Source organism: Corvus brachyrhynchos, unplaced genomic scaffold (assembly GCF_000691975.1).
Source record: "Corvus brachyrhynchos isolate BGI_N302 unplaced genomic scaffold, ASM69197v1 scaffold370, whole genome shotgun sequence".
Lineage (NCBI taxonomy): Eukaryota > Metazoa > Chordata > Aves > Passeriformes > Corvidae > Corvus > Corvus brachyrhynchos.
In genome coordinates this window covers 4,491,157-4,504,292 of record NW_008235977.1, presented here as the reverse complement: position 1 = coordinate 4,504,292, position 13,136 = coordinate 4,491,157, and the positions used below count along the sequence as shown (strand labels likewise).

Genomic DNA, 13,136 nt, shown 5'->3' with positions numbered 1-13,136 from the left:
TCAGAAATATTGCACTGGTTTATTCATTAGGCTTTGACTCCTCCTCACTTATGCAATCCAGCGTATTACCAGAGAAATTCAGTTACAAGAAAAATTACACTCTTGAAAATACACGATAAAGTAAGTGCAAACTGCATTGTAGGGTAAATCCTACAGTGTGCTGGAAGGCCCTACAAAGTCCCTTTATAGGACATAATTTGGAAAAGAAGTCAGTGTTACATATAAGAAGCCTAGGAAGTATGTTCAGGAGTACAATAGCTCCAGACTGTCCCACAACCAGCCTGCTCACATTTCAGGAAATCAACACAGACCACATCCATCCCGACTGATGAAAGAGTAGGGTCAGTACGCCTTCTCCCGACGATCAGTGTCTTTCTCAGAGGCATTGAAATTACATTAACCACAAAGGGGCTAGCAAGCAGCCGCAGACAGTGCAGGTTAGGCGGGTGAGGCTCGCAGCTCGCCAGCGCTCCTGCCCTCACAGAGCTTGCCGCGAACCGCAGCTGCCCCGTTCTGCGAACCCCAGGGCGGAGGGGAGGCTCTGTGCTATCCTCGGCATCAAGCAGCCCCTCCGCAAGAGCCTAGGGGGAAAGGAGTCGGAGAAAGAAAGAAAGGAAAATAAAAAGAAAAGGGGGAGGGGAGAAAAAAAAAGGGAGAATCCACGTTTCTGCATTTCTCTAAAACAAAGAATGTGAGAAAGCAGATGTAGCTCAGCGCAAACGACTCCGCCCTGCGAGGCTTCGGGGCTTCGGTGTTTACTCTCCCAGCTCGCTTGCCCAGCTGTCCTCCAGCCCCGTCCCAAGCCCCTTCTTTTGTTGGGAACTTCCCAGCGGCCGCAGCCCCGCCGGGACGGGGGGCTCAACCCGAGCGCCCCGCGGCAGCACTTGGCCTCTGACCGCCCCTCCCGCTCTGTGCCCGCAGCGAGCGCCGCCAACCTCGGTCTTCCGCTCAAAAACCCTAAGCGCAAACCCCTCTCTGCCCCCTTCTCAGTAGGTAAAAGCAAAAGTCTAGTTACTCTCGCACCCCAGAGGTTTTCCATTCCGCTTACTAGCCAAATCACACAATAAACACACTGCATGCAAAGAGGGGGGGATTATGATAATTGTTTTAGAGGTAGAGAGAAACTCACCACCTTCATACTCCTCCACTTCTTGCGCTTTGATGGTTACAAATCGGCCTAATAAAGCAGCGAGGATGAAAAAAGTTCTCGTTTGTACCAAGACTGCCATCACGCCTAAATATTAGACATGTATCCTCCCCGGGCAGCAAAAAGTGCAGAATCGTAAGGTTATTTTAGCACCATGAAGCCAGCTGAGGAGTCTTTCTGCCTTTCCGCATCAGTTCCAGGACAAAGTCTGCGAGCCCTCTTTTCAGCACCAATTCCAGCGCAGTCTGCAAACGCTCCTTTCAGGGGATGCAGCTTTAAATAGGAAGAATGCTGCCTCCACTTTCTTCCTGCCCCTTTTCAGCTTGTTCAGGCTCCTAATCATCCACTCCCTGCCAAGCAACAGTCTGATTGATGGTAAATAACCGAATCAGAGCTGGCTTCACTCTTCCTTGAACTTTTCTCTTTACGAGCACACTTGCAGGATATTTTCCTGCTGCTGTGCAGTGCATGTGCTTTGTCAGGACCATTTAATAAGCAAGCAAAAGCAGAGTTTTAAGACACTGTAGGGAAGAGAAAGCTCTGCTTTTCACACACCCAGCGCACGCTTCCTGGACATGGAGGGTATAGTCCCATTTGGAGCCGATTCCCTTATTAGGAACGTGATCCCTTCCAGCGCGCCAGAGGATTTCCTCCTCTCCCCTGATAAGTGCACCCGGCCTTGCTGCGTTATCAAGCGGGACTCCAGTTCCTTAAGAGAGGCTCACAGAGCTAAAATAAGGCAGTTTGCTTCAGGAACTTTTAAGTAAGCACCCTTCACCCAAAGGGAAATAATCATTCTCAAATGAATTCTGTTGCTGAATAATCATTCCTCAAATGCCTACGTGCTCTATATTTACTGTCCTACCAGTTGGGAAGACTGTTGGAAATCACCGGAAGATGCTCTACACTTTTAACACCAGAATGACGATTCAAACTATCCAATTACCTGCTTTTCTTCAAGGTTCTCTGCCTCTGTTCCCTGAGAAACCTACCTAAGCCCCAGCCTAGTATTTAGCCCTTAACAATGTGCCTTAATTAGCATTCTAGTGTGAGCACTAAGCAAATCTCTTTTGTGGATCACTTGCAACTGGGAGTAGAATGTTAAATTTCTTTCTTCCCACAGTGTTTATGGTCTGCTGAAAGGAAGCTCAGTCACTAATCCCCTCATTAGCTAAGAATGGGGTCATCTATACCTGCTGCAGGACAAGGTAGATTCATCTGCTGGGAGGTTTTCTGTGTTCAGCCATTTTGGCTTGAGAACAATCCCATTTGAAGTAAATATCTTCACCTGGATTCATACAGATTGGAAACTCCCTGGCTAATTACAGCATGATTTAGCACCTCTCAGTGATGCAGAATCCTAAAGCCTGTGAAGTTTTCTTCTGTCTCTTCAAAGGACCAGCATGCCCAGAAGAAGAAAGGTAACCCAGAAAATGACACAGCACTTCGATGCTACATCAAACCTACTCTAACAGTAAAACCAGAGATTAATGAAAACATACACTGAAAGAGACCAACTTCAAAGTCCCCTACTCTCTTGCACCAAGCAGTGTTGATACTTTTTTTTTTTCCTGAGGTATTCAAAGATACCTTCTGCCATTTCACTCCTAGGAGAGATTCCTACAGTGATATCTAGAAGTTGCCCTTCATATCTAATTCTGGTTTGGTCTCACCAACAAATTATGACATATAACTAAAACAGATGAACAATAAAACAGAAAAGGATGCAAATTGAATCCATCCCCTTATGCCTCCTCATAAATACTTCCTTTTATCGTGGTTCTGCATTAAAGATGTTTTCAGTTTTATTACAAGCACCATATGGAGTCATTAAGTCTACCATTTTTCATTTAAACAAATTCACTTCCAGGTCTGACCTATTTGATAGCATCCCATTGGATATGAGTGAGAGAAAATCTTCAGGTAGCACCACTGTGAACAGAGTCAGACTAAGCAATTAAGAGTGGGCAGATAAATAATTCCAAGTATGCTCAGTGTCACTTCTCCCCTCCTCCTCCCAAGAGGGGAGCAGCCAACATTGCATAGAATAATATTGTACATTTATGTAGCAACTTCTCTCCAATGGTTTTTCACTTTTTTCCATAGATTTTAGGATTCTGTAAGGACAGAGGAATGTGGAATTTTGCAAATTAGCCCAAGGTCATGGATTCACTAGTAAAGCCTTTTTTGGAGCTCATTTTCCTTCTGTGCCAAGGAAAACTTACACAAGAAAATTCCTTGGGAGGAGAATCCTGGGCCCCAGCTCCTGGAGCAGATTCTTTTCCAATCCACCTTCAAGCTAATAATTGCTATACATCCAGCTTACAGTATGTAACCACACCAAATTTAGTAGACAGAGACATTGCAAAGTGGTAGGACTGAATCCTCTTTGTCTAGTCCATCTCAGTAGAGCAATAAATGTGGAAATGCAGAACACAAACCTGGGCTCTTTCCACCAGCAGGAGACACTTGGAATTCAGGATGGTCTCAGTTACCAATTTGTGGCTGATTATTGACTCACAGGAGATGAAAAAGTGATATGACATGATTAAAAAATCACTCCCTAATGGAATCACAGAATTGTTTAGTTTGGAAAGGACCTTTATAGGTCATCTAGTCCAAGCACCCTGCAACAAGGAGGGACATCTTCAACTAGATCAGGCTGTCCAGCCTGATCTCGAATGTTTCCAGGGGTGCGGCATCCACCACCTCTCTGAGACCCCTCTTCCAGCATTTCATCATTCTCATCCTAAAATTCTTCTTTATGTCTAGTCTGAATCTTCATTTTTTTACTTAAAAGCCATTATCCCTTGTCCAATCGCAACAGACCCTGCCAAAATATGTGTCCCCATCTTTCTTACAGACCCCCCTTTAGGTACTGGCAGGATATTATAAGGTCTCCCCAGAGTCTTCTCCAGGTTGAACAAGTCCAACTCCCCCAGCCTGTCTTCACAGGAGAGGTATTTCATGCTTCACATTAGAGCAACCTTCATGTTTGAAGAATCTTTATACAACATGAAGGGAAACAACAACACAGTAAGCAAAATCTTCACACAAAAGCAGTGTGTCCTCCTTAATGATAAGCTCTAAAAAGTCTCTGTGAAATGAAAGCTGTCCCCAAAGCTAGGACACTCCTAGAAATGTCAAGATACAATACTCTGGAAAAAAAACCCCAAAACTAAATGCTCCCTAATATCCTGTTTGCTGATATTACCTACTTTTAGCCAGTAAGTCAGTACTAGTCAGATATCTGACCTAAAAGTTGCATGTAAAATTCAAAATTACTCAAAAGTCAAAGAGCACTGTGAGTGATAGATGAGGCTAGGGAATACTATTAGCTAATTGTGAGGACTCAGAAATATATTAAAATATAATTCACACACTTAAACCTTTCAAAATATCAAAGTCAGGCCAGAAAAACCCAATTTAGCAGCTTCAGATGCATCAGAGCATGCATACGTATGAGCAATTAAAATCCAATCTCCATGAGGGTCTCTCCACTAGAGTTTAAGGGCCTCTCACACCTTTCACGCTGTTACGTACAGTGTGACAGTGCTCCTGTTCTAAATTAATCTGTACCAAGCTGACAAAAGACATCTTCATCTAAATGAGCACGCTATCTGCTATGATTGAGAACCTGGGCCAGTGTTTTAGATCAATATGAAATCAGTGCATTCATGGAAACTGGAAATAAGCTCTAGCTGAATTCAAAAGGTATCTGTTCAAAGACAAGCAAGATTTTGCAAAGCAGTGTCGTTTCACCAAAGGGAGCTCAAGTCAATGTGAGAGTTGCCATCAAGTTTTATGTAGGCAGTTAAATCCACGGTAAGCGCGGTTTGAAATTTCCACCTTGTATAACTTCTTCGATCACACACTTAGCTTAAAAAAAAAAGGCAGCAAATTGCTACACCGTATATTTAACTAACAAAAATATAGTCCACATAAAATGCTTGCCCTTTCTTGGAATTAACCATTAAAATGAACATGACTGAAATAATATATGAGAGGAAAATAGTTCTTCCTTTGAAGTGTGTTCACTTTGCACTTTTAAGACCATTCCTGCATAAGGAATCAGTTTTCCCATTTTACACAGGTTTTTCACATAGTAAAAGGAGAGAAAATCCTGCTATTTAAAATGAGAAAATGTAATAGGAAGCTATAGAAAAGGGCAAGAATGAAAACAGAGGAATATTATACTACTTTTCAATCATATTTTTAAGTGGACTATATTCCAAACTGCACAGCCTCAAAATCATAATCTTCCTGCAGAGAAATCCACCAAAAAAGCAAGGATCAGCTAGAGATTTAAACGATGCTGTATCAGTAATATTGGTGCCCAATTGCAGGAGAATATTCCCATCAGCCTTTGTGTAGGAAGGTTTAATAAATGAATTTAAGTCCTAATAGAGGAAAGATATCTTTCTTGGTTGCATTCAATCTTTGTAATGTTGTTTCAGTTTATTTTTAATTTAGGGACATAGGATGATACTTCACTTTAAAACTGCTAATGTGGAGTCTTGGATTATGCCAGTCACCATAAATGGGCTTTTGCTATGAAGAACTCCAAACCCAGTATTCAGTAAGTTATTGGCACTGGCAGCCTTTCCTTTAGAATGTCTCAATTAAATTAAACTCAACATTAGTCTAAGAAAAAAAAGTCAAGGAATTAATTAGGCAAATAATTATGGAAAGTCTTGCATGAAGTCTTCTGAAAATTATTCTTTACCTAGAACAGGAAAAACAGCATCATTATTTTATTCCTTATTACAAATTCATTGTCAAGCTGGCTTTTGTCTGCATAAAAACTTAAACTGATTAAGTGAGAACATTAAAGGATCACAGCAAGCTACCCACTTAAGTGGGAAGGGCAAATGCTAATCCGTAATTCAAATAGGTCCCAGCTGATGGCCTTCACTGGCTTTTTTGCCTAATATTTAATTAATTTACCTTAGGGACCCTAAGATAGCTTACTTTGTTCTTTTACATTGAGTTAAAGTCCCTGCAAAAGGAGTTAAAGTCCTATCCAACAAGCATATTCATATCTCCAATAACTTTTCTCACCCAGGGAATCACTTGAACCAATGGGACTGTAAACAAAGAATCTGGCTGAAAGTATATTTTTAACTCTATTCTCTTGTAGGAGTAGGCTTTTTACAAGATGTGTTGAGGCTCAGGACTACTTAATCACCACCACTAAACTTTATCCACAATTTTAAAATAATATTTTTTCATTGTCATTCCTTTATTTTAAAATTCATGTCCAAGACTCTGTAGAACTATTTCGTCTTAACACAGATTTCAGACCACTAAACTGTGCTTTAATATGCTCAGTGCAGCCCCAAGCACAAAATGAGCCCTTAGGTAACTTGTCATCATGTCCTAGTATAACATACCTTGTCTTTAAGAAACAAAACACTGTATCTGTATTTTAGAGCTTAAATTGTGTTAACTTAGGACATGATTCAAATCTGTTGATTTTATCCATTGTTGTTGACGTTTTGTATCTGTTGCTGTTTATTTAAATGGATGTAATTGCTGCAGGTTTCACATATTCAGAAATATTACAGAAATTATTCTCAAAAATGTAAGAAGCATCAATGACCCCACTGAAAGGACAGGAAGATGATGTGGAGCTCAATTAAACTCTTATTGCCCATGCTCTTATCTAAAGTCCCATGCAGATGGAACCCTATAGTCACCAGTATTTATGTGCAAGGTAAGGGCCTAAAAGTGTGTGTCCCCAACTACCAGAAGCAAAATAGTCATATTATCACAGCATGCTGCCTGGACCTGTGTTCAGCTCTCCTGTCTGTATAATTGTTTCACTTTGGGTAAGAAAAGAGACTGTGGTTTCCATTGTTGGTCTCATGGACTAACATCCCATTGGCTGCAATCAGACTCTGTAATATTTGACCAAAGCATGGTAAATACCCCAGCCAATTGTTTTCCCTATCATTACACTGTTATTTTTAAAGCATTGATCTTCAGCCTTAGAGTTGAATTTGTGGAATATCCAAAGCTGATGGAGTCATCTACTTGAAACCTGGGGAATAAAACATTTAAGTTTGTAGCAAAATTCTTACCAATCATTACATGAGGAAGAAGTTCAGAATGCAGTCTTACATACCACATTGCTCCCAAGTTACATCTGATTTCCTAGCAAAATAAAAATGCTGAAAAGCCTGTACACACTACATGCCAATTAACAGAGCTGGCCTACAGATGTGACTGGAGAATGGCTAAAGCAGCTCCAGGATGGACTTTAGAATCACCAAGCTATTCACAGAATACATACATTAAAATTAATCTAGAGAAAAAGATATACATAATGCTCCAAGGAAAGCTAGTTACTGATCAGGCTCTACAGACTGAGTTTTCAAGTGAGATAAACCCCAAGGTAACCAAATGTTAGCTCAAAATGAGACTTTGTCAGCAGTTGCTCTGGGCCTGAGCCTGCTGCCTGCAGGGAGCTATGGGGGGAACCACCCTGGGTGGCCTGCAGAAGGGAGTGTCTTGAGCAGATGGGATACTGTGCAAGCCAAAAGTGGAGACAGGTCCAAGAAGTGTCTTCCCTTGGAGGGAAAGGACCACTAAAATAAGGAATATATTTTCCCCCTAAAACCCCATATTTATTATTACATCCATATGAAACAAAGTGCCTGTGACTTTACACACACTATAAAGTAGGACTGAAGGGATCCATTTACACAGGATATTGTTTTCCATGTAAAAAAAACCTTAGCAGATGTTTAGTGAATGTTCAGTATATATAGACATGTTTGGACAACGTTCTCAGGCACGTGGTGGGATTCTTGGAGTGTGCTGTGCAGGGCCATGAGCTGGACTCAAGGACATTGATGGGTCCCTTCCAACTCAGCATATTCTCTGCTATAATGCCCTATATTAAATTTACACTTTCCAGAAAATCCCCATTTTTAAACATACTGGTTTTGTCCGGGATAGTTGAAGTGCCTTTAATTCTACTTACTTACCATTTAAAATCAGGAAAGGCCTCAGCTCCATTGACAAAAGGAACTTAGCTTGCTCAGCATCTTACTGGAATTGCTCATCTTTTTATAAAGTAATCTTTTTAAAATACATTATTTAATATCTTTAATGAGTAAGAAGAAATAGATTTAATGATTTTGGGGCAGGCATTTTTGACACCAAATCAAAGCAGTAGACACAGGTGAAGGATTGCCCCTGTTGAAGTTAGCAGCAATAGTTCAGCTACTGAATTAATGTATTCTCTTGTGAGGGAAGCTTCCACGCCTTTCTACCCATCTTTTCATCACTCTGTTAATACATAATCTTTAATCTGCTTTAAAGAATTGGAAGAGTTGAGATAATCCTTTTAGATTCTTTCCAGCACTATTTTTCTTCTAGCACGAAAATGTGATTTATATAGTAGCTATATTCTCTCTTAAAAGTGAGTCCTCTTCTAGAAAATAGGATCCACCTCTATCAGGTGATAAGATCTGATAAATAGAAAATCAGGGCATTCATAAAACCCAATTTAAAAACAATTTTAAAAATCATGAAAAAGGAAAACTTGTCATATTCTTAGTATTTTCCATGTTGACATAGACATTCCCTATTTCTTTCTTTTAAGCAGCCAGGGAAAAGCTGGGCCGACATGGATAAAATTATGGATAATTAATAAAAGGGGAATAGCAACAACAGTGGAAGGAAGTAATAGAGAAAAAGGAGGAAAAAAGAAATCAGCACTTGTGTAAGTCAGGGATATAAGACTTGAATTTCAGCGTCACATTCACACAAAGCTGAAACATAGAAAAATTTCTGTAACAGAGTTATAATTCTAGCACTGGGGGTGTTGGTGTCACTACTAGAATTATAAGCCCAGAACATTAAATAAATGTCAGTGATGTTGTGTCTAGGTTCAAACAGAGAATGCAAAAAAGGTTTATTCTGCCTGTTTTACTTTTCCATTTCCCTTCCATGCTGTCTTCTTTCCAATATTTTATAGCTTTTATGAGCCTTATTGCACTAAGATTCTATGAATGCATGTGTGGAGCACATTTTGGACTGCCTTTAAACATTAAGTGCTAATTGAAAACATAGTTTAATCAAGTTTACATTTAACTTTTGCTGTGAAAAAATGTGCAAACTAAGCCCTTTTAGAAAACTGCTTGAAGTTTTTATTTCAGAATTCTTTATGAGGTAGGTTTATTTTCAAAGTTATGACTCATCAGCAAGTGGATTTTCATCTGTTTAATGGGCTGAAGCAGATTGTTGAAGAGAATATCTACCCTCCATACTCACTGATATGCTTTATTTTGCTTCAACTGATTGCTTTCATGATGTAGTTCAGGAAATCATCCTCTTACCCTTTTTAAAGATTGATAGCTTAGATGAGTCTCAGTCATTTTACAGAATAGTTATTAAAGCTTAGAGATGATTGTACGTTTCCACAATAGCATAACTTACTTCCTTCTCAAAAATCCCCCTACCCTAAATGCCCATGGTAGGCAAAAACTTGTAAGTGGTCTTCTTATATCTCTTGTTATGTCACTTCCGACAGCAGCTGACATACTTAAACCTGGTGGCACTGCAGCACAGGAACACAACCTCACCTTGTAACCCTGGATCCAGTGATGGGGTGGTTTAAAATGTACCCAGAGATAAGTAATAGCCACAGTGGGTAACTGGACTGCTCTTTTTCCCCTCCGTTAATGACTGTTTGCTATCTGGGGAAGATTTAGACTTCTTGTTAGAAAGCAAGGGTTTGCATAGATGATTTATATTCAGGTACTTCAGAAGTATCAGACCATGTCACATATACTCTCCCTCAAATCTGCTGGGACATTAATTTACAACCACATTACCTCAGCAGGCAAATCAAGTCTAAACACTGCTGCACAGAGCAAAGCCCACACAAAGTGAGCCATGTATGAAAAAGCCCCACACAAAATGTGAGCAAACCCCAGAGATCTCTTTCACCATGCTTATTTCCATCAGCTAACGTGTTTTCCATGTGGATCCCCTAACCAAACCCACAGTCATGTGGAAAATGCCCATGCAGTGCAGACTGCACCCACTGAGCCTCCCACTGCTCAGAGATGCAGCCCTGGGCACTACAGGATGCTCTGCACATGTGCAGTAGGAAGACAGATTTTTAATATTCTCTGTCTACTTCATTCCACATCCACTACTTTATATTTCTAATTGTCACATATATTCAAACTTTATTGGATTAAGCTTTTTTTACAATCCAAGCACAAACACATCCAAAAAAACAAGTATAGGTATGAGTTAATTGCAACTTGTATTTCTTGTAATCAGGCTGGTTGATTAGTGATATCTCATACTGTGTTATCATTTTGATCATAATATTCCTACCAATCTTTCAGGGTACCTTCAGAAGGATTGTTTGGCATTGTTTATTTAATGTGATCATTACTGTCTCTTAAATACACTCCCGATCACATCTTTATGAAGAAAAGAGGACTGAATAGCAAGTACTTGATGTTCCACAGATTTTAGGAGAACAGGAATGAAATTTTTGATTGTAATTAGCTATTTTTATCCTTATATTTAAGCATCTCATACACTAGGTAGAAAACATAGATGAAAATGCTGGTTCAATTTCTTCTGTATACTTCCAACATTCAACAATGCACTAAATTCTCCTATGAAGTGCAAAGTTTAAATTGCATGAAGGATAATTTCAAGCAGCATGAAATAGATGCTTTTGCTTAGTATGAAAAAACACCTTATTTTTTGCAACTAGAATGCAAGTTTTAGCTACCTACTATTACTATTTCATATAATATTTTTTATTATTACTTATAAAGGTTGCAATAGAAAATTTCAAGTCATATACAACTTTAATGAAGCTGGAGGAATTTTCAGATTTTTTTTATCTGCTTCGTGGAACTGTTTTTATAATTACACCTAAGAATAAGAGACTGTCCTGAAGTTCTAGCCCTACTCTTCTGAGAATACAGGAAAACTTTTAATATAAAATCTTGACCTAATTTATTTGCATTCAGGAAGCCTGTGACAATGTCCCTCTGAAGAGAAAGGAAACACATGTCAGAGGCAAAGTCCCATCAGGAACTTGACATTGATCCCAGCCCTACCTTGTAAGACTCCCTTAGGAATTGTCACAAGTGTCGCAAGCCCCACTGAAGTCACAGGGCTCCATGCAGATGTTAACGCAAGGATATAGCAAACTCTTAAAAGGTCACCAGCATTTGGTCAAATATCCCTAGGGCTTAGACATTCTCCAGGACTCAGTTTATTTAATACATCTTCTCTTTTTCTTTTTTTTTCAGTCTTTTTGAAATCTTAGATTCTGGCTTGTACACCAGCCCTTTTGAATAATCTTGTGAGGTTTCTAATGAGAAGAGAAGAGAAGAGAAGAGAAGAGAAGAGAAGAGAAGAGAAGAGAAGAGAAGAGAAGAGAAGAGAAGAGAAGAGAAGAGAAGAGAAGAGAAGAGAAGAGAAGAGAAGAGAAGAGAAGAGAAGAGAAGAGAAGAGAAGAGAAGAGAAGAGAAGAGAAGAGAAGAGAAGAGAAGAGAAGAGAAGAGAAGAGAAGAGAAGAGAAGAGAAGAGAAGAGAAGAGAGAAGGGAAGGGAAGGGAAGGGAAGGGAAGAGAAGGGAAGAGAAGGGAAGAGAAGGGAAGAGAAGAGAAGAGAAGAGAAGAGAAGAGAAGAGAAGAGAAGAGAAGAGAAGAGAAGAGAAGAGAAGAGAAGAGAAGAGAAGAGAAGAGAAGAGAAGAGAAGAGAAGAGAAGAGAAGAGAAGAGAAGAGAAGAGAAGAGAAGAGAAGAGAAGAGAAGAGAAGAGAAGAGAAGAGAAAGGAGGTGGAAAAAGTTACTCCTAACCTCTTCTCAGTGCCACAGATGTTTGAGAATACTACTTATACCCATGAAGGAGACTTTTTAGGCCCCTGAAAAATCACTCAAATTGTAGAATAAAGCCATTTTCATTTGGGGGGAAGAGCAGGGAGAAGAGGGGGACCTACAGGCCATGAAGAGCTCATTGCACTACAGCTTCAGCATCAGTACTAGAAGAAACAGCCCACTGACCTGCTAAAGCATGTCCTGGAACAGGGCTTCTACCATGGCAAAGGAAAACAACCTTCCTGTCACCAACAAAATAACAAAATACAGATTCTGTGAAAAAACCAACAAGGCAGATGGAACCTTTTACATTCTCCATGACCCCACACTGAGGACATGAGATCACAATACAACATCATTTTGACAATCTTGCAGTGGCTATTTGAATGTTTGTTGCTAGACCTATAACAAGGAATTTTAAAAGCCCACTATCTTATATATAGGCTCCAACAAACCATCAGAAGGCCAAGCTGAACTTAACACACACATAGACTAGAGGAAGTACTTAGTTAGAGTGGCACACAGACAAATATTTTCTTTGGCAGAGAATGAGTCTGTATAAACAGGAACATGGTCAAATCATGCACTTTTTGCAGGAACTAAAGTATTCAAACTCCAAAAAAAAAGACACTACCCAAAGTTATACAGGAAAGAAAAGAACAGCTAAATAATCATAGAACGATTCCTTTATTTTCATGAAGCTAGATCCTTTTCAACAGCATCCTCCTTCAGTGCTATTGTAAGGTTTTAAAACTCTAGATATGTGTTGTACCCAAAAGACCATTAGTTTCTACAACAGTGGATGCTTCAGTAAATCCTTCAATGCATCTAAAGACTGTTTGGAGTTGCTTATTTTCAAGCTGTATTTAGTGTCACATTTACACAGTCAGATTCAAGTCAGCTCTAAGTGCCCTGAGCACAGAGGTCAGCCAATGTCAGAAAACCCAAAGCCAAATGCTGTGTTTCTAATGATGGTGAGAAATGACTCAAAGAAACTGCAGAAACAATTATTGTAAGGGGTATTGAAACTTAAGTCTCTGATATTTACCAGCATTCATGGAAATAATTCTCCACTGTCAATAAGAAGGATATACCAAAAGTAGTTCTGTCTTTTGTTCATTCA

General features: G+C 39.7%; 1 protein-coding gene across 3 annotated transcripts in view; it reads right to left on the bottom strand.

Moving 5' to 3' along the window:
• The window catches only part of COL5A2 (collagen type V alpha 2 chain), a 172,133-nt gene that overhangs the window by 99,555 nt on the left and 59,442 nt on the right, over nt 1–13,136 (bottom strand). Inside the window, exon 1 of one of the 3 annotated variants that reach the window (XM_008630238.2) lies at nt 1,130–1,713. The exons of 1 other annotated variant lie outside the window; for it this stretch is intronic. In XM_008630238.2, the coding sequence (XP_008628460.1) occupies nt 1,130–1,229 (100 nt within the window). In that variant the 5' untranslated portion in view covers nt 1,230–1,713. Of the gene's footprint in view, nt 1–1,129; nt 1,714–13,136 lie in introns of those variants that run through there. One more of the 3 variants, XM_017728954.1, reaches the window with a different exon arrangement.